Raw genomic sequence first — 20,991 nt, 5'->3', positions numbered from 1 at the left:
TGCTCTGCAGAATGGATTGTGCCTTTTGTACATAAAGCATTTTCATTGCTTTCAACACAGAGACTTCCTGCTGCGGAATGGCTTAAATTTATATGTCTAGGCTAAGCATGGAGAGAAGAATCTGCTTTAAGAGTGATTTCCTGTGTGAACTTTCCCCTCTCCAGTCTCACTGTCTTGTATTTTCGTCACTCATGCACTGGAGACAGAATAAAGGTAGCAGGCAACAGCCCCAGACAGAGGTGACCCTAACCAAATGGCTTGAAAACCGGCAAATGTTTACAACAAACTCAGTCATACCCTTTACCCAACAAACAAGCACTTACTTAAATGATTTTAGGTATAAAGCTAAGAATATTCCCTCCATTCATGAAGGCTTAAATAATACCATATTTTAAGGGTTGGGATGGGGCGGGGGGGGGGGTGGGGAATCAAAACCCAGGAGCCAGAAAGCAGCCTCTCACCTGCTTAACTTCATCAATGAACATGAAATAGTCTCATTGGACTAAGATAATTAAATAGACTGAATTTCTAATATATGTCAAATGGAATTAAAACCATAAAATCCAAATGGATGTTGCAAGGCTTTAACAGAAAAACTGTCCGGAGAATTGCCAAGGGTGCTATGAATCCTGTGAAGAATGATCCGTGAGCCAGGGAAGATCATTAATGTTCCCAAAGGGGGAAAAAAAATTTTTGTCAATACAAAAAAGGAGAATTAATGATTCGTAGTTTGATGGAGGAACCAGAACCTGAATATGCTTTTACCGTTTTATTTCCAAAACATGTTTATTCATTTTTATGTAACTCCCATGATAATAAAATAGCTTTGAGGTGACAGTAAAATGAAGTAGAAAAAAAAAAAACCAACTAGGACTTGGGGGGAAGAAATCTAGTTATTATCTTACAATCCCAACCATCCCACCAGCAGCACAAACACAGCCCTCCTGTGAGGACAGAATGGAAGCAAGGGATGTGTGTGGTGGAAAATGCCAGACAGAAACAGAGAGCTGAGTTGTTTGCCCTGGTGAAAAGAAGTGATATTGGGGGATATGGTTAGATATCAGGAACCAGGAGAGCTGGGTTAAAGACCCTGCATGGGGGGCGGGGGGGTGCAGAAGGAGGAGACAAGATGGCTGATACCTGCGAGGAAATTTTAGAGACAGTAGAGACAATCTTCAGGAATCTCTGTATACCTGATACTGTTCTGTGGAGTGGGCTCTCTGCCGGAGCACCGTGACAATGCCCAGGACTGTGGCAGAGGTAAGAATGAGGACTCCTCACACCTAGTCACACCTGAGTCGTGCTGGCTTGTTTTTTCAGAGATCACTCCGGTACTGGAGGACCAGCTCTTCCTTTCTGACGTGGCTACTTCCGGGTTTTTAACTCAGGGCCCTGGGACTGAGATAAGAACCGGAGCCAACGGAAAAGACTTTCGGTTGGGTTTGCATGACGGCTCTTCCCACCTCTGTCGAGGGCTGTGCAGGACCAGGGCTCCCAAACGCAAATGACTTCAGGATGCCAGTCACACCCGCGAATGGGAAAAGCTGCTGGGTGTTAAGAGAAGGGGGAACATCACACCTGGGGGGAAATGGGGGTGGCAGACCCCTCCTAAAGGCGTTCAAAATCAATACGTAGAGAAAAACAAGTAAGAGATGAAGCAAATGTCTACGTGCAGGATTCAAGACCCCTATTAGGTTTGTCTAGATGTAACTGCAAAGTGAGGCACTCAAGAGAACATTTGACCCAAGGCCAGTATCCAAACATTTCAGGCAGACAGCCATCTTTGCCTGGCATCACCATATGTCATCTAAAGAAAATTGAAGTATTACAAATTAATTCCCTTCAAATAATTCTGGTGTATTAAAATGGGATCCCTTTGATAGATCATCCATAAACTATGCACACGAAATATTTTTTCCATGATCAAACCAGACAGTTTTCAGAATGTTTAACTTAAAACAATTATATTTTATTAAAAGTTGTCAGGGGCACCTGGGTGGCTCAGTCCGTTAAGCGTCTGACTTCGGCTCAGGTCATGATCTCACAGTTCCTGAGCCCTGCATCAGACTCTGTGCTGACAGCTCAGAACCTGGAGCCTGCTTCAGGTTCTGTGTCTCCCTCTCTCTCTGTCCCTTGCCTGCTTGCACTCTGTCTCTCTCTGTGTCACAAGAATGAATAAATGTTAAAGAAAAAATTTTTTAAAAAGGTTGTCAGAAGAGTGGAGAAGGGTTGGGGTGGAGGAGACAAAGGAAGGTTATTCTGAAGTCTTCCCCACTCCCCTGCCCCATAACAAGTAACATCTGCACAGTTTACCACTAAATCACCAATTCGAAATGGGTCATCACTGCAATGGCACAGGGACATCCTCAGCAAAGGAGAGTAGGTACAAGCCCTGTTCCCAGGCTCCAGAACTCCTTAAGCTCTTTAGAAGCTTGCTTTCACTGATATTTCACTTAGACTTTGGAGCTCTAGAAATGCAAGGCTTCATGACTTGAAAGCTCCCCGCTCTGTCTCTAAGTCAGTCTTTTCTCAATTACGCCATTTGTCCATTCACTATAATTTGTGAAAGTAAGGAGGAAAAAAGAAAGACTCTGGAAATATCCTTACCTGTAGCTGCTGGTCTAATTCTGGAAAGACCAGAGGAATGGAGTCTTCAGGAGGTGTATCATCTAAAACATAAAAATAAAATGATTCTTCACTATAGAGCTCTTTCTCTCACGGGTGATGTTCTGCTCTTACCGTCTTTAGACTCGTGTGATGTATATTTTCATCACTTGCGGTGGGGACAGATAGAGGACAGAAGACAATTTTGCTCACCTTTGGTACAAACAGAAGTACGGAGAGCATAGTTGGCCTGACCAACATTTTGCAAACAAATACCAGAATCCTCAAATGTTCAGTCTGGTAGCTCTACAATTAAGAAGTGTTGTTTGTCCTTCAGTATTCTCATGTTGGCCAAAGCCAGATTACATGGTATGCCGGAAAGTGCTTTAACAAGGTGCTAATGAGGCGACCAAGACAACCTCAATGGGACAGAAGAACGTGTTAGTGAAAAACAGAAGTTCTTCTGTGAGGTGGCAAGCTTTGATGTCTTTACCACAAGCCACCACCACCAGGCAGTTAAGCAGAGACTCGTTCTGGGTTACAGTTGATAACAGGCGGCAACCCCGTCAGAGCGTTTCTTCTCAACACACCAGGTGGTGGTCCCCATCTGAGGCCCAGATCACTGCCTGGATGTGGGAGAGCGTGAGCGAAGAGAGCCATGGCCGCTCTGTCCTCAGCTGCCTTAAACTGACTGTCTGACAATAGGTAGATGTTGCCGGATCAAAAGATGGTCTCAGAAGCATCAGAGGAAACCTGAGAGGAGTTTGGCCTCAAATAATCAAATCAGCCCCAAATCTCCTCAAGGACACACTGCTGACCCTGCCGTGCCACCTGAGGACAGTCCCTTGTCAGCAGGACCTCATGTCTCCAGGCAGACTCTGGCTCTGTGGGGCCATTCATTTCCCATCCCCTCCATGTTGACAACACCTATCCCAGGGCAGCTGACTATGAGAATAAAATGAAACATAGACTAAGAATAGTTTAAAAATCAGGGCACCTGGGTGGCTCAGTCAGTTAAGTGTCCGACTTCAGCTCAGATCATGATTTCACAGTTTGTGAGTTGGAGCCCCGCATCGGGCTCTGTGCTGACAGCTCAGAGCCTGGAGCCTGCTTCGGATTCTGTGTCTCTCTCTCTCTCTCTCTCTCTCTCTCTCTCTCTGCCCCTCCCCCTCTCGTGCTCTGCCTCTCTCTCTCTCAAAAATAAACATTAAAAAGAATAGTTTAAAAGCCAAATCTGTTTTAAATTATAACAAAGAAAGGAAATATCATGGCTTTTATAATCTCACTACCATAACCAAATTTGTTTATAAAAATGTGATGTTCTATTTGTTATTTTGGTTTTCTTTTTTCAATGTTTCTTTTGGGGGGGGGAAGAGCAGAGAGAGAGGGAGAGAGAGAATCCCAAGAAGGCTCCAAGCTATCAGCACAGAGCCCAACGTGGGGCTTGAACTCATGAACTGTGAGATCATGACCTGAGGTGATATCAAGAGTCAGACGCTTAACCGACTGAGCCACCCAGGTGTCCCAAAATGTGATGTTCTGTTTGGACAAAAGCAAGTGATATGGGCCATACCCAATGCAGAAACAAGTCTTCTCTCCCTACTCTCTGATAACATAGTCCAGAGCAAAATGAAGCTCCTGGCTTCCAGGCATTACAGTTCTTTGAAGGCATCAAAGAGAATTACCAGAAAGATAATTCAAACAAGGACAGTATTTGCCTCTGCCAAACACCTCAAGGGTCACAGCAGTTAACAGCCTCTGGTATATTTTAGTCAAGTGTAGTATAATAATACTCCCATTTAACACTATTCAGCTTCCCAGAGGAAGTAGAAATGGAGAAATGCTCCCAAGACACTTGCTGCAGCCTAGAGGATTGAATCAAGAAGACACCCAATCCTCAGGCCATTTTGAGTACTCCCTTCCTACTCAGAATGACTTCTGACAAATACTGTGGCTTTTTAAATACACCCCTTCACCTGAAAAGCATTGGACAAAAGACAGAAATATTCACTTGTTGCTATGGATCCTTTACAGGTAGCCTTCATTGTAAAACCTATAGTTTCTAAAATTGATTTTGGTCTAAGGTTCACTTAAATTTACTTCAATAAAATATCAATAACCCAGACCCAGACATCTTGATTATGTCAGTGCATTGAGTTCAAGGCCAGGGCAATTTGGCACAGGTCAATGGGAACATATTATACTTTGGCATCTAATAATCATAGATGAACAGGCACTCGTTAGAAGGAGAAACCACTTCTATAAAGTACCAGAATAGACAGTGCCTTCTAGAATTCCAAAAGACAGCCAGGAATGGAGCTCAAGGCTTCTTGGGATTTAATCCACCTTCCTCCATGTGAAGTCACACTCCTTCCTGCTCAATCATAAAAAAGAAGAAAGCTATTCAATTGCTTTATTATGGTCAAGTAAATAGCAAATACTGGTCTGACCCAGAATTAATAAAATGTATTATAGAAATCTATGTCATTATCTATAGTTAAACCATGGCGCTTCTATGTAACCATGCTGATAATTTTGCAGATAACGTTTCAGACTGGATTTCTTGAGTTTGAAAACAAAGTCTAATTAATTGGCATAGAAACATGTAATGGACGTCGTAATGATGAGCAGAATAAAAATAAGACTTTTGTTAAACAACGGGTTCAAGTTGGATTAATTCAAGCAGGAAATGGCAACGGAAATAAGAAAACCAAAGACAGATGTAAGGAGACAACCAAGTCTGAAAGTCGGTCCTGTATTCCACTGCCTGATGCCATCTGGTTTAGCTAGCACCCTTGCAGCCAGAAATTTCAGGGCTTGTGAAGCTGCTTGCATAGCTGCCCTGAGTTGATGCGTGGTGTGTTTACTTTCAAACAGTGGCTGCCTTCTTTGACTGGTTTTAAAAATAGGCAAATATTCTAAAAGCAGAATGATGAATCACAGGATTGGGCCAAAAGGAAAGAAGGAAAATGACTCAGGCAGACTAGTAGCACAGCTGTTCCACAAACATTTGGCCAAATCGTTGTAAAACATTTTGACAGTGATATTGGATCGGAGTTCCTGAGAGCAGTTAAGTTTGTTTTGACGATTCCAGAAGAACAAAGTAGACGGTGCAGTAGGTATGCAAGAGACCCTCTCTCTGGCAAGTTTGGCTTGTGTTTTTGTTTTTTGTTTTTTTTTTAAAGGAAAGCAGTTTACTAGTCATGCTTATAATGTGACAAAATCAAAATGCAAGTATACTTTTATTAAAATATATTTGTTTACCAAATAGTGATTGAATGCTTGTTATGGGCGGGGCAGCAACTAAGGCTGTATGCTAAATTGGCAAATCATTTTATCATAATCTTTAACGTGTTATTATTTAAAAAAATAACTCATTTTCAAAATGCCACAGTGGGCTTAATGGACGAAGTAAAATGTATCCTAAGGAATTTTGAAAGAATAAAATATAAGGGAAGGAATCTAAAGGGATTTTTTTTTGATAAGCAGATGTTCACTGCCTGTTTTGCAAACACAATGAGACTAAGTCAATGGAACTTAAGATAGAACTTTCTTACTGGTATTCCAACCATTATGACATGCCATAGTACATTTTATTATGGGCTCGCCTCAGCATCTATCGAACAGCTGTTGAGTTGCCTTTGAGGTTATTCTGTTTCAGATTTCCTTAAGTTGTCCGCTCTGTGTTTCTCCATGAATAAGATACATGGGACCAAGTGGGACTGTAAGTCCAAATCCTCACTGTTATTTAGCAATGAGAGGCCATGGGGTCAGAGTTTTTGGAGAATGGGGCTAAGCTATCATGTGCTCCAGGACTCGGTGTAGAGCAAAGGATAAGGGCCCCAACAAAAGAAAGGAGTCTCCTAAGATTAAGGGGTGACTCACAGCCTGGGGCTCTTCTCTATACTACTCTGCTTTTCTTTGCTTTCTGGTCCATGGGCTCCCAGACTTTTGTACTTCATGCAACAGTGAAATGTTCCTCAAAACATTTGGAATTGCGCCTTAGAGTGTCCACCTTTTTATTCGGCGAGTGAAGATGAGTCAAAATAACTACCTATCATTAGCTTCTCTTTATGACAGAGAGAACATGTTAGTCCCCAAATCTGAAGACAAAAATGATCGTAGAAGAGTGTCCATTATATTGGATAAATTTACCTTTAGAGACAAAAGCAAACACACACCAAAACACTTCATGCCATGTCCTTATTTCTTTTGTTTTACATCAGAGAAGTGAAAACTTCGTCAAACCAGACCAGGTTTACAAAGCAGCATTTGAGAACCACTGTTCCAGGCAAAATCTTGACTGGACTTTGGAATCAGTTACCTCCCCCCCCCCCCCCCCACTGTGCTCTCCATCCTGGGCATAATTGGAGGCAGATCCTTGGTAGGAAGAGTCTAGATTTCCACACAGAGGAGACCTCGGGACAGAGATAAGCCACCCTCAGAGGACACTTCCAAGCCCCACTCTGCTCCCCAACCAGAAACCCAAGAGTCAGCCTTGTCCAGAATCCATTCCATCTGACTGCATTCTCTGCAGTCAGAGCCGGCTCCATGGGCATGTGTCTGTGCAGACACACAGAGCCCTTCCCTCTGGTGGACCCTGCTCCTGGTTTAATGTTCTATCCATAATACTTGAAATTCTTAATCATTTTTGAACAAGTAGCCCTGCACTTTTTGCACTATGTCTCTGCAAATTGTGTAGCTATCCTGCCCGTGAGTGTCCTGGAGATTATCCTTCAGGAACAAACGCACACTTAAGAGGCAAATGAGTTTGGGCAATGGGTACATGTGCCAAGGCTCATGCAAAAATTTTCCTGGAACCATTTGCCTGGGAAGGCTCCTAACCACTAAAGGCAAAGAGGGTCAATACAAGCCTCTGTAAGGCTCAAGTCAGCCACCTTTTGATATGAACAACCCACATAATCTCTTTGAGACGTAGTTTCTTCTCTGTAAAATGGGCATGATATTCCCTGACTCAAAAACTTATTAGTAAAGGAATGCACATGTCAATTCATTTAGCCTGAAGCCTGACACCTAGGAAATAATCAGTAATGATAATAAATGCTTAATAAAACTGGGTTCACTTTCTCCGTTCCTTTCACCATAAACCCAATCAAAGGGGTAATGGGGGACAAGGCACCTGTATGTGAATATGTGCATATGTGTATGATGGTGGGCATTGAAGGTATTGTTCCTCATCTGAATGATACAGACAGTAGGCAGAGTGAGAATCATTGCTTCTGATTACTTAGTTATCCCCATGCCAGTTAAGAGAGATTTCCCTAGTGCAGCCACAACCTCATGTCTCATGGGTTTTCCTTCTTCATTTAACTCAGAATTTAAGAAATGTTTCTCTTTTACTTCCCCATCAAAGCAAACACTTTCTATATGAAATATCAGTAAAAAAAATTAGGCATGAAAGTTCTTTAAGTACTTTCATTTTAAATCTAAATCGAGATTCGTATTTTATTTTTAGAAATAAGTGATATAAGGCTGCCAACTCGCATTACTAATGTATCAAAAAACTTTTTTTAAAAAAGCCTGTATACCTTGGTTCTTGTTAGAGAACCACATTATTTTGAGACATCTCAAAAGCTTTTTGAAACTTTGCTTCCTGCTTGTTAAACATGAGAGATGTGAGGGGCGCCTGGGTGGCTCAGTCAGTTGGGCATCCGACTTTGGCTCAGGTCATGATCTCGTGGTCCGTGAGTTCGAGCCCCGCGTTGGGCTCTGTGCTGACAGCTCAGAGCCTGGAGCCTGTTTCAGATTCTGTGTCTCCCTCTCTCTTTGAAACTTCCCCTATTCATGCTCTGTCTCTCTCTGTCTCAAAAATGAATACACATTAAAAAAAAACATTAGATATGTGAAAATTTAATACACATTAGATTTTTCAGGACCCATAAAATTAAAAGTACAGATATGGATATGGATGCAGGCAGTGATTTGGTATGATATCTAGCAGATTGCCAATGCTTTATAATTAATAGTAATTGTCATATCGTCTCAACCAGTACCTGTAATAATGAGGCAAACAAGATCACACATCAAATAGCCTGAATGATATTTCCCCACACAGAGAGATCTGATTCAGCTTAAAGACAGGTTTTATGTTTCTTAGAAACATTCATCTAGCCACTATTATTGTAGCTCTTATCAATTTATTCTTTTATAAGAATATTTTTACTTATTTAGCTTATAAGAAACATTTGCTTCAAAAAGAATATGTTGGAAGTATATTCAGCACACCACCAAATGAAATTAACTCAACTTTTCTTCTTTCCCACTCTATAAAAGCAAATCAGAACTAACCTTTCTCCATCATTTCCTATGACTACTGAGGAAGTTCTTTGCTTTCAGAAACAATCATGCTTGTCTCTCATTACATGGACCCTGCCTCCAAATGGGTAATAAAGGAAAAACAGCCCCAAGGGCCTGTCTTTGAATCCCTTCCTACTGTTTATTAACTGCTTGATTTGAGGCAAGTTACTCAGCCTCCCTTTGCCAATCAATGGTCCACATCTGTAAAATGGGTCGAATAGCATCTCCCCACAGAGTTGTTGCCAGTCTAAATTGATGAGATGATACAAGTAGAAGCATCTACGTACTCAATAAACACTGACTTCCCTTCTGGCCTTTGTGGCCTCAAGGGACAGATACCGACCAGTAAATCCAACTGTATCTCAAAGAACCTTCATCGGATATCAGAATAACAAACTCAAAATGATTACAGATACTGTATTGTTGACTTTATAGTATTTGATGATTAAGTTTCTACCGTAGTTCTCAGCTCTGTGCTTTGTAAAAGATGTAAATACAGGAGACCCCCACTGCCACCAACCTATGAGGGATTTTCAACTGCTCTTTGTCGCGGCGTGTGGAGGCAGCTTTGGAGGTCGGGTCAGAGTCGGGAACGGTGACTTGAAAGAGCTCAAAAAGTCTCTCCCAGCCACTATTTCCCCAAAGGCCATCCTCACCTCATTGGCTGGCAAAACTCCAGGGGGATTCCATGCCCTTATTTCTTTTGTTTCACATCAAGACAAGTGAAAACTTCATCAAAGCCAGACCAGGTCTGCAAAGCGGCATTTGAGAACCACTGTTCCAGGCAACATCTTGACTGGACTTTGGAATCAATTACCTCCCCCTCCCACTGTGCTGTCCATGCTGGGCATAACTGGAGGCAAATCCTTGACTTCCTACCAACTCCCCTGTGGAGATGACAAAACAACGACAACAACAACAACAAGAACAGCAGCAACACCATGAGAGAGATTGTTTTTAAAAAGTTAACCTCAATATTCATTTAATGTTTAGTGTGAATGAGGTTTTCCCAAGTCTTTCCATTGAACAAGGACTGAGAGCAGGGAGCAAAGAGAATACGGGAAACATTAGGGCCTGGAGGAGGGAGAGGGAAATACTACCCAAAGGTATCACATATAGAAAAAGTTGAAGGAGGGGCGCCTGGGTGGCGCAGTCGGTTAAGCGTCCGACTTCAGCCAGGTCACGATCTCACGGTCTGTGAGTTCGAGCCCCGCATCAGGCTCTGGGCTGATGGCTCAGAGCCTGGAGCCTGTTTCCGATTCTGTGTCTCCCTCTCTCTCTGCCCCTCCCCCGTTCATGCTCTGTCTCTCTCTGTCCCAAAAATAAATAAAAACGTTGAAAAAGTTGAAGGAAATCAACAATGACAACAGACACTTCCCTGCCTCACAATTTTGCTGAGAACCAATTGTGCACGTGCACACTAGACAGTCACACGGTTAAATTAGATGCATTGGAGCTATTTCAGCAGCTCCATACAAACACCCTGATATGCGAGAATAGTGTTACTTAAAAGAGACACCAACAGGATGGGCCTTGTGCTTTTTCAACTAAATGTCATCTGATTAATTTATATCCAGATAGAAAAACTTCTGATACCTTGAAAGAATTATTTAGTTTTTATTTTTTTTAATTTTTTTTTTTTGAGAGAGGGAGAGAGACAAAGAGACAGACTGTGAGCAGGGGAAGGAGAGAGAGAGAGGGAGACACAGAATCTGAAGCAGGTTCCAGGCTCTGTTGTTGTCAGCACAGAGCCTGACGTGCGGCTCAAACTCACAGACCGCTGGAACCCATGACCTCAGCCAAAGTCGGATGCTTTAACCAACTGAGCCACCCAGGTGCCTCACTTGAAAGAATTTTTTAAAAACAAAATGTTGAAAGCTACCATCTTGGGCTGATACTAGTCTCCTTGACGCTTTCTAAATAAAAAATAACGACAACAACAAAAAGAACCCCAAAGTCAAGGTCTAAATCCATGCTTGAGTGTACCAGATTTCATAGCTTGACTGAAATAAAGAAAACTCTCAAGTAATGAGCATGAAATCCTCATGTCAGTCCAACTCTAAATTCTCTCCAATTGGAGAAGGGCCAGTGACTCTCTAATAACCCAAGAGATGGGATTCATGTTTCTCTTCTGCATATTTTCTATTGGGAAAACTAACTCCATGAATGTCCCAATTTAGAAAGTTAACTCTTTGGAATTCCCAGTTGGGAAGTAATGTCAATCAGATCATTAGTTTATTAAAGACACTCACTGATGCCTCCAAGATTATGGTTAGCTAAGTGTTAATCAACAAAGGGTTCTGATGATAAGCTAGAAGAGGTGATTGTATTTTAAAGGGTTTTGTTCCCCTAAAAACTTGCTTCCTTTATTTAAGCTCCTGGAGGTCCAGGGTTTATTTGGATTGTTGTGCCTCATTCTGCTATCAATAAACAATGATAAACTCCCCATCTACCAGGGCCAGTCTGTCACCAAATCCTTTTTTTTTTTTAAAGCAATTGTAGAATTTCTTGGAATTAAGCTTTACCAGTATCCCGTCCTTTAGCAATTTCTTGCTACATAGCATAAGACTGGTTTAAGCAAGATCATGCACACTTTGTTAGAGATAGAAAAATTTACATTTATAACCCTTTCTTCCTTTCCAATCAAGTACTGGATGCAACTTATCCAAAAGGAGATGGATTAATAAATTGCTTCTAGCCCACCAAGGGCAATGGAGTATTGTTTAAAGGATATCAGTGTCAAAGAGACCTTGGTTTGAGTCCCGGCTCCACCATTTTCTTTTTTTTTTTTTTTTTTTAAATTTTCTAATTTTATTTAAATCCAGGTTAATTAACATACAGTGTAATAATGATTTCAGGAGTAGAATTTAGTGATTCATCACTTACATATAACACCCAGTGCTCATCCCAACAAGTGCCTTCTTTAATGCCCATCACCCATTTAGCCCATTCCCCACCCAACACTCCTCCAGCAGCCCTCAGGTTGTTCTCTGTATCTAAGAGTCTTTTATGGTTTGCCTCCCTCTCTCACCAAGTCCTTTCAACACTTCCTTCATAGTGTTCTCTGAATTCAGTCATCTCATTCTGGTATCTGATCCAGGTACCCAGTCTCTGTACCATTATAAAAAGCTTCATCCATTTTTTCATCTCTACATATTCCAGACTATGCCACCAATGGAACATTTACCATTTTTATCCTATCACTCCCTTGCTCAAGAACTTTTGACACTTGATTGTTTCTGATCAAATGCAAACTGTGTTGTTGAACTTTCAGGATTATATTGTCAACTTTAATCTATGGCTATGTAAACAGATATTCAATGTAAGGCTCAAAGCAGGGTTCATTTAAATGGTATGCTACTCTCCCTCCATTCAGACTTCTGCTCCAGTTGACAAGAATTTTACTATTCCTTGAATATATCATGCTCTTCCTGACTCTTAGGTTTTGCTCAGCTTTTCTGTTTGGCAGGAAAAAGAAGAATTGCTAAAAGTTGTGTCGCCCCCATTTTTTTATACCTGGTACCCAGAAATGCTACACTGCTTTTCAATACCCTACCCATCTTCAAGACCTGGCAGACTATCACATCTCCCAAGAAGCTGTTCTCATCTGCTCTTGGTGACACAGATTTTTCCCCAAATCTCTTTGCCTTATGAAACCCATAGGAAGGATCATGCAACACTCCTCTTTTGCACATCTCACCCACCTTTGGAAGGTTGCTGGAAGCACAGAAACTAAGTTCAGCTCATTGATAAAAGGAGAGGCAGGGATGCCCACAATCCACCAATTGGATAACTAGTCCCTAAATAATCTCAGGTCATTTATGCTATAAACCCTACCTTGACATTAAGTAGATGTGGGAGATATAGGTGGGACATAAAATTGCTTAAATGGTTTATATTTTCCTTAATACTCCAGAATCAATTATCATAGATACAAGGACCAGTTGAGTACATAATTTGTATCAAGCACTATGCTAAATGTTTTACCTATATAGTGTTATTTAATTCTTACAATAAATGTGTGAATTATCACTATATACCCCTTGTGGGAAACTGAAGTTCAGCAAAATTGAGTGACTTCACCAAGATCAAAGAAATAGTGATGGAGACGGGTCTAGAAACCACATCTTCCTGACTCCAAAGCCTTAGCCTGGAGTCCAAAGACTCCAGAGGTTAAGGACAAACCTCTACACCAACACATCTCAGAAAAATGCAAAATATACAAAAACATGCAAGAAGTTTAATGTAACTTAATATAACTGTATTAGGCACCCAAGAATGAATAAATTAATATTAACAGGCAAAGATGTCTCTTTTCTCATGGACTCTGCATACCCCTCAGCAATAAATCCATGAATATGGAGATGCTTCCCAAAATTCCACCTTAGCTCCCCCATTTACAATGGAAGTCTAGGATGTTTTCCTTTATTTCCCCCTAAATGTGTGGTCTAGAATGCACTGGAATTCAAAAGGCATGCACAGTGTGTGTGATGGCAAGTGTTACTCACTGTGACACTCCACATGCTCCTTCTTCAAGAATTCAGAGGGAGTGTCTCCAAATATCTGCAAAGCATCTTTCTGTACACTCACAAGTTCATGTGCATGCAAAAATACAGATTCCTGGGCCTCCATCTGTACCTACTGCATAAATGCGAATATACAGGACTAGGGCCTGGGAACATGTATTTTTGATGAGGGCTCTCAGATGATTATTCTGAGAAAAGCTGAGAAACACAGAAACCCATTCCTGCCCTGGATTCTCTAGTTGGATGCCTTTTTAGAGATACGAGGACACATAGATCATAAGGGGAAAAAAATTTTAATTTTAGCAATTTCTTTATAAATCTTCCTAGGCATCTTTTTGTGGCACTACTGGAAATAAATGACAACCCCTTTTTGAAGCTACCATCTCAAAAAAAACCCATGAATTTCAAAAGTGGGCATTCCTGGGACATTTGAAAGACTGGAACAGATCAATCTAAATTGACTGATACAAAACATGCAAGAGCTCCCAGTCAGGGGCCAATAAAGGATGGTGGCAAATTAATTACAAGCTGTATGTCTTGTACTTCAAGGAAGAGTCTATTCACGCAGCCCAAATATCAAGATCCACCTCTCCATGGCTCTTTTCTGTACATAAATTAAATTCTGTTAAAATAAAGATGAGGAAATGGTACATTTATTTGTCTCGTCCAAAATTATGATACAATAATATTGCTTGGACAAAACAAGTTCATACACTAAAACTTTCTTTGTAAGGCTGTTGGCTATAATAAGACTTGTTCTGGGACACAGTCACAGGGAAGAAAATTATACTTCTTTCTCCCTGGATTTGGAGGTCTTGAGAGCTAGCCACTCAAGCATGAACTATTCCTCAAAATCTTGCACTTATGAAATGCATAAAAGCAGGAGGGACTTTTCTTTTCCTTTTCAGAGAAGTGATATAACATAGAGTTCAGATTCATAAATCTAGAGACCTGAGTTTAAATCAGAACTCTGTTACCTACTAACAGTGTGGTCTCTGGACCTCAAGTTCTCTTTCTGTAAATTGGCAATTCTAATGCCTACATTGCATGGTTATTTTTTTTTAAGATTTATTTATTTATTTGAGGAATAAATAAATAAATAAATCTCTATACCAAAAGTGGGGCTCGAACTCATAACCCCCAGATCAAGAGTCTTGTGCTCTACTGATTCAGCCAGCCAGCCACCCCTATGTTGCATGGTTATTTTATATTTTTTTAATGTTTTTATTTATTTTTGAAGGAGAGAGAGAGAGACAGAGCATCAGCAGGGGAGGAGCAGAGAGAGGGAGACACAGAATTCAAAGCAGGCCCCAGGCTCTAAGCTGTCAGCACAGAGCCCGATGCAGGGCTCAAACTCACAAACTGTGAGATCATGACCTGAGCCGAAGTCGGACACTCAACCGACTGAGCCACCCAAGTGCCCCTGTTGCATGGTTATTTTAAAGATTCGAAATAATACATGTGAATGCCTAATACAAAAGAGGAATGCAATTAATGTTAACTATCATTTCTTTGTTGGGATAGAGTGGTTTGCCTATTGGGAGAATTTCCCTTTACCCCTGCGCTTGAAGGCAACCCCTGAGTGGAGATATAGGACAACAGCAGACCATGGGAAGAGGGTCAAAAGAACAGATGATGAAGAGTCAAGGCTTCACTTCTCCTTACTCTGGAACATATCCTCCACGGGGGGCTGCACAGTCCAGGAAAATGGAGCCACATATGTCCTACCACCATAATTACTTGATAGAGTAACTGGCTGTGTAATGTCAGACTTCAGAGAGCCCAGATCCTTACTTTCCATTCTTTTAGGGATAAACTTGGTCGTTTCCAATTATTACATTTTAAAATACTACTCCTACAGTGGCACTGTAGGAAGAAGAATAGATGATTGACTGATTGATTGATTGATTGATTGATTGATTAACAGAATCAGCCCTCAAAAGACCCAAAGTATAAATGCTAATGTTGTCTGAGCACATGATTACGTGATTTTAACAGATAACAGACTAAGAGAGAAGGCTTACGCCAGTGAAAGAGATCCAAGCATTCCCTTCCTCGCATCTGTGACCTCACACCACCTGAGGTCTCCATGATAGGTGGTGTAATTCAGTATGTGTGTTAAGAGGCCACTGAGGGGAGCCATGACAAAGGGCTCTAAGTATGGCAGCCTCACCTCAGACCTTACTGTTTCGAGAGGGTCTGTCTCACCTGTCCCATTCATCCCTCTGGCTGAAATCTGTTGATTCAGCCGGAAGTGGGGGAGCACCAGTGGGAAACCAGCATTTGGAACTTGGGCTCCAGGAAATGCTGCTGGAACCAGGACAGTGATATTTTTATATTACCTAACCAACTGCCAGCACTTCTATAAATGTTTCCTCACACAGTTTCAACAATGACATACGTTGGAATCGTTAGAAGTGGTTATAGCTCCATGTATTTGATAATAAAAGAAAGTGGGGAAAGTAAAAAGGAAGAAGGAATGTGCTAAAACAACCAGAGGACTGGAAATGGGGGAAGCATCACCAGAGGCATTTCTGGAGGCCACACTCGAACAAGACATGATGAAAAATCACACGCCCCATCATTAGGTCATGCCAGGCATGCATGTTTAAACACGCTTTGTGGAACAGGAAAAGATGATGGTTAAGAGGTGACCCTTTCCCTGGGGGCAGAGCGTACCTGAGGCATTATCGAGGCTGAAGGCGATGCGTACTGGCTTATCTGCAGGTACCCTGGCTGTGCTGATCATGTGGGCACCTGAGCCTTGGCCTTCCCCTGGGTCTTCCAGCTGTAAGGACAAAAGAGAGCCGTTGTCATTTACCCAAGTCGTCCTTCAAATATTCAGAGGAACTTGGAAAGTTAGTAAGCATTACTGTCTTATTTTGAAGATACTCCTAGTCCCTAGCTTTCCTCCCCTGCATGGAAAGTATTTACCTGTCCCATGTAAAATTCTTTTTCTGGCTTATAGAAGAATTGTTTTGGAAATACACACCTAGAATAAAATATACAAGATAGAGCAAAATCTCCACCCACCTCGCTTTTTTAGTATCCCTTCACACTGACCGGTCCAACCCTAGCCCTTCAAGGTCTGATATAATGTTTTATTTTGATTGAGGGGGATGAAGAAGTCCTAAGAGGGCATCAGACAGCTTCATATTAGATTAGCTTTTCACACTCAAATGCCTAAATCGGACCTGAATTATTGAGTGGTAAAGAATGAGTATCACAGAACCATTTCAAGAACACCAAGACTATTTTTAAATATCTTACAGTTATATTATGAACATTATGGGCTTTGAATATCTAATTAACTACATGTAAATATATGAAACACTTCTCAGATTGTACATCTTAGCAACGTATGATACAAGTAAAAGACAGAACTTAAAAACATTCTATTGATGTACGTGTTAAATTATCATTTAATTAATAAAGATAGAATGAATGGGAAAACATCCTACAGATGAGTTAGGATGGGCAAAAATACATGAATATTTCCTTGGTATAATAATAGAACTTAGCACAAATACATTTTAACCAAGATATTTGATAATTTTTGTTCAATGGGACTAAGGAAAAGATATTGTTATACATATATCTTCATTATTTGAATACATATGTGCAACTTTTCTATTTTTAATCATGCTTCCCTAAACTCTCTGCTTTCCTTGTCATGTAAGCAGTACATGAGTACCGAGTGATATTTTAAGGAAAAAACTGAGTGATATTTTAAGGAAAAAACTGAGTGATATTTTAAGGAAAACGTCTCTAAAAATGGCAAAATATAAATCATCTCTTCTGCCATCCTGAGCGAGCTTCTGGGAAATGTTTACCAGGACATTTTCTCATAGCAAGGTTTCTGACTCTTTCCCATAACTTTTCTATATCTAAAAATAGTGTCTAGGACAGTGAATTTTGTTTTTACGCTTATTTATAGAGCAGACACGAATGCATATGTATATTTATATACGCACACACGTATATTTAGACATACATACATATGGAATCATCCTACCCCGTACATGGAAAGAGAACAAGCTTATATTAAACACCTAGTACAGCTTTGGAGAAAAACCCACAGCTGTTTATCACCCAGTTAGAATGATATTCGGCCCATTCATTTAAAACTACAAATAGCAGTGAACCATAAAGCACTCCGAGTCGTGTCGTTTTAAGTTAGAAAAGAGTAATCACGTGAAACATTCAATGTAAGAAAAGGGTAATATGAAATTGCTGTTACTTGACTCAGGATTTGTTTTATCTTAGCTCTGACATACATTTCTGTGTAGTCTCCTCTGCTTAGAATCAACCATCTTGTTAGCCACCTGTTCCTAGGGAATAGAACAGACTGTCTCAAATTTGACAAAACAAACAATAAAAAGCCCCTTCAAGTTGCAGCTAAAAGAAAAAGCCTTATTGTTATGCACTATACCGTCACCAACCCATTTTATCCTAGCATCTAGGGATGAAAAGCACACCTCTTTTGGCTACATTTCCCAACGCTTTCCTGCACCAAGAAACAGAGCACAAAAGGTGAAAATTTGCCTCTAGGTTTCTCGTGCCGGGAAATGAAATTGATAAACACCGCTCATTAGAGCCCCTCCCCTCCACACAACCAAGAACATCTGTCTGCCTCAGGAAGGATGACAACAGCCAAGTGGGGTAGATTTTGAGTTCCCCACGGTGTCGGCCAGGAGAGCCCCTAAAGCAACTTGCCTTTTCATCACACCGCCTGGGGAGATGGACCACTGATTCCTCCTCTCGGCTGTAACAGAGCTTTGGTTCAGTGGCCGGTGCCCCGAGCATTTAGTTCGGTTTTCACACCTGTTGCCTTACCTCACTTAGTTGAGTGTCTGCACTTGTGTAATCCAGGGCCAGCCGCTGCCTTGGCCGGTCGTTGCCTTTGTGGAGTGAAGACCTAGTAAGAGGGCAGGCTGCACCTGCTGCATAGCAACCACTGACAATCTGAGGAGCAGTGACAGCTGTCAGGGCAGCTCACTGCTACCTGCTCTCCCCCAGACCCCCGCGTCCCACGGGCCTCCTGTTCCGCTTCCCTCCACAACCCCTCTCTCCTTTCCTTGCCTCTCCAACAGCCAGGATGTTGTCATGCTTCTAGAAAAAGCAAGTGCAAAAGAAAACCCTCCTCCTGTCAGAGGCATTGATAAACAGCAAGTTGTGGAGAGTCCAAATGTTTTAATTCATTAGTCCTGGCAAACCTAAAATACAAACAGACTTGCTTCACAAGACAGGAATGTCTTCAGCGTGACCCAATCGGTGTCTGTGTCTATTCCAGCAAACTGGCAAAGATAGCATGACTCCAGTCAGCAAAAATGTCGGCAGCTCCAATCAGCTCAGCAAGACCCAGCCAACTTGGACAGACCGCAAGCTAACTCTCAGATGATAGCAGCAACGATCCCGGTTAAGAACGTGAGGTTTGAGATGGAGCCACTGATGGGCTTGATGACTTGATCCCATCTACAAGTGCACTTGACCGCCAAACCAGTCAATGGGGAGAAGGAATGGAGCATTAGAACTGTGCAACCTTTTTAATAGCTAATAAACCTGAAGGTCAGTAGTACTTTGAGAGAGTTGGGTGGTGATGTTGAGGTTAAACAATTAAAGAAAAATAAGTATTAAGAGGATGCAAAGACAAGCCATAGATGGGAAGAACAGCCTTTGCAAAATAAGTACCAGAAAAAGAACTAGTATCCAAAATATAAGAAGACCTCTTTAAACAATAGGAAAATAAATCCAATGTAAAAAATGGGCAAAAGATCTGAGCAGACACCTCACCAAAGATGGCAAATAAGCAAATGAGAAGCTGCTGAGCACCATATATTATTAGAGAATTACAAATTAAAACAACTGTGAGTTACCACTGCACACATATTAGAATGGTCAAAACCAAAACACTGACAACACCCAGTACTGACAAGGATGCAAAATGGCTCAGCCACTTTGGAAGACAATTTGGCACTTTCTTACAAAACTAAATGAACTCTTACCATATGATCCAGTAATCACACTCCTTGGTATTTACCTAAAGTCGCTGAAAACTTCCATCCACACAAAAACTTAACACCCGCGTATCTACGGCAGCTTTATTCATAATTGCCAGAGCTTGGAGGAAACAACATGTCCTTTGGAAAGTACAAACTGCGGTACATCCAGACAGTAGAATGTTATTCAGTGATAAAAAGAAATGATCACTTAAAACAAAAAGACATGGGAAAAAAACCTTACGTGTACATTACATTTTTTAATGTTTATTTATTTATTTTTTTAAATGTTTATTTATTTTTGAGACAGACAGAGACAGAGCATGAATGGGGGAGGGGCAGAGAGAGGGGGAAACACAGAATCCGAAGCAGACTTCAGGCTCTGAGCCGTCAGCACAGAGCCCGATGCGGGGCTCGAACTCACGGACCGTGAGATCATGACCTGAGCCGAAGTCGGACGCTTAACCGACTGAGCCACCCAGGCGCCCCTATTTATTTATTTTTGAGAGAAAGAGAAAGCATGAGCAGGAAAGGGCAGAGAGAGAGAGAGACAGAGAATCCCAAGCAGGCTCTGTGCTGTTAGCACAGAGCCAGACCCGGGGCTGGAACTCACGAACTGTGAGATTGTGACCTGAGCTGAAATCAAGAGACAGATGTTCAAACTACTGAGCCACTCAGGTGCCTCTTAAGCATATATTATTAAGTGAAAGAAGCCAATTTGAAAAAGCTACAGACTGCCTGATTCCAACAATGAGACATTCTGGAAAAGGCAAAATTAGGAAGACAGTAAAAAAGGTCTGTAGATGCCAGAGATTCAGGAGAGAGGCAGAGAGGGTCAAACAGGTGGGATGTTTAAGGCAGCGAAACTGTTCTGAATGATACTATCATGGTGAATACAGGTCAGTATACATTTGTCAGAATCCACAAAATGTACAACACCCAGAGTGAACCCTAACCTAAACTATGGACTTTAGTTAATAATATATATATTGGCTCAATGATTGTGACAAATGTACCACACTAAGGCAAGATGCTGATACTCGGAGAAATAAACAGGGAAGAAGCATTGGGAGGGCATATGGGAATTCTGCTTTGAAATTTTTCTTTCCTGTAAACCTGAAGCTGCTCAAAGAAGGTTAAATAACTAAGACTTAGCAGTTTCCCTTGATCTCATGAATAAAAGGCTAATTTGTTAGGATATTCACAGCAATAAATGGCACAGATTCAGATGATTAGAGCATTCACCTGTAAACCTATTTGCATTTCGCAACTGCAGACCTTTTCAGGAATTATTACTGTTTTGCTGTTATTTTATGGTAAATATCACTTTCCATAATGCATTCTAATTTATCAAGAGATCTTATCCACTACCTTATCTTTATCTTCCCTGTAATCCTGTAACACAATCGTGGTCAATATTGTCATCCCTATAGGTGAGCAAACTGAGACTCAGACAATCTAAGTAGCAGGCTTAAGGGGTAAATGATACGTATGGAATAAAGAACCCAGATCGTATCTGGGTTTTCTAATTGGAGGTTCATGCT

At 41.2% G+C, this 20,991-nt stretch overlaps 1 protein-coding gene across 4 annotated transcripts in view; it reads right to left on the bottom strand.

The window, feature by feature from the left end:
- The window catches only part of MAP3K7CL (MAP3K7 C-terminal like), an 80,479-nt gene that overhangs the window by 20,467 nt on the left and 39,021 nt on the right, over positions 1-20,991 (bottom strand). The window contains exons 1-4 of one of the 4 annotated variants that reach the window (XM_086675812.1): positions 18,285-18,647; positions 17,726-17,779; positions 16,128-16,236; positions 2,608-2,669 (exon numbers count right to left, since the gene is read on the bottom strand). In XM_086675812.1, coding sequence (XP_086531938.1) covers positions 2,608-2,669; positions 16,128-16,236; positions 17,726-17,761 — 207 coding nt within the window. In that variant the 5' untranslated portion in view covers positions 17,762-17,779; positions 18,285-18,647. Of the gene's footprint in view, positions 1-2,607; positions 2,670-2,817; positions 3,083-16,127; positions 16,237-17,725; positions 17,780-18,284; positions 18,648-20,991 lie in introns of those variants that run through there. The other 3 variants (XM_025913348.2, XM_086675814.1, XM_086675815.1) reach the window with 3 other exon arrangements.

Source organism: Puma concolor, chromosome C2 (assembly GCF_028749965.1).
Source record: "Puma concolor isolate L17-30 chromosome C2, mPumCon1.1.hap2, whole genome shotgun sequence".
Taxonomy (NCBI): domain Eukaryota; kingdom Metazoa; phylum Chordata; class Mammalia; order Carnivora; family Felidae; genus Puma; species Puma concolor.
Note: the sequence above shows the minus strand (reverse complement) of the source record. Positions and strands in the feature narration are given on the sequence as shown.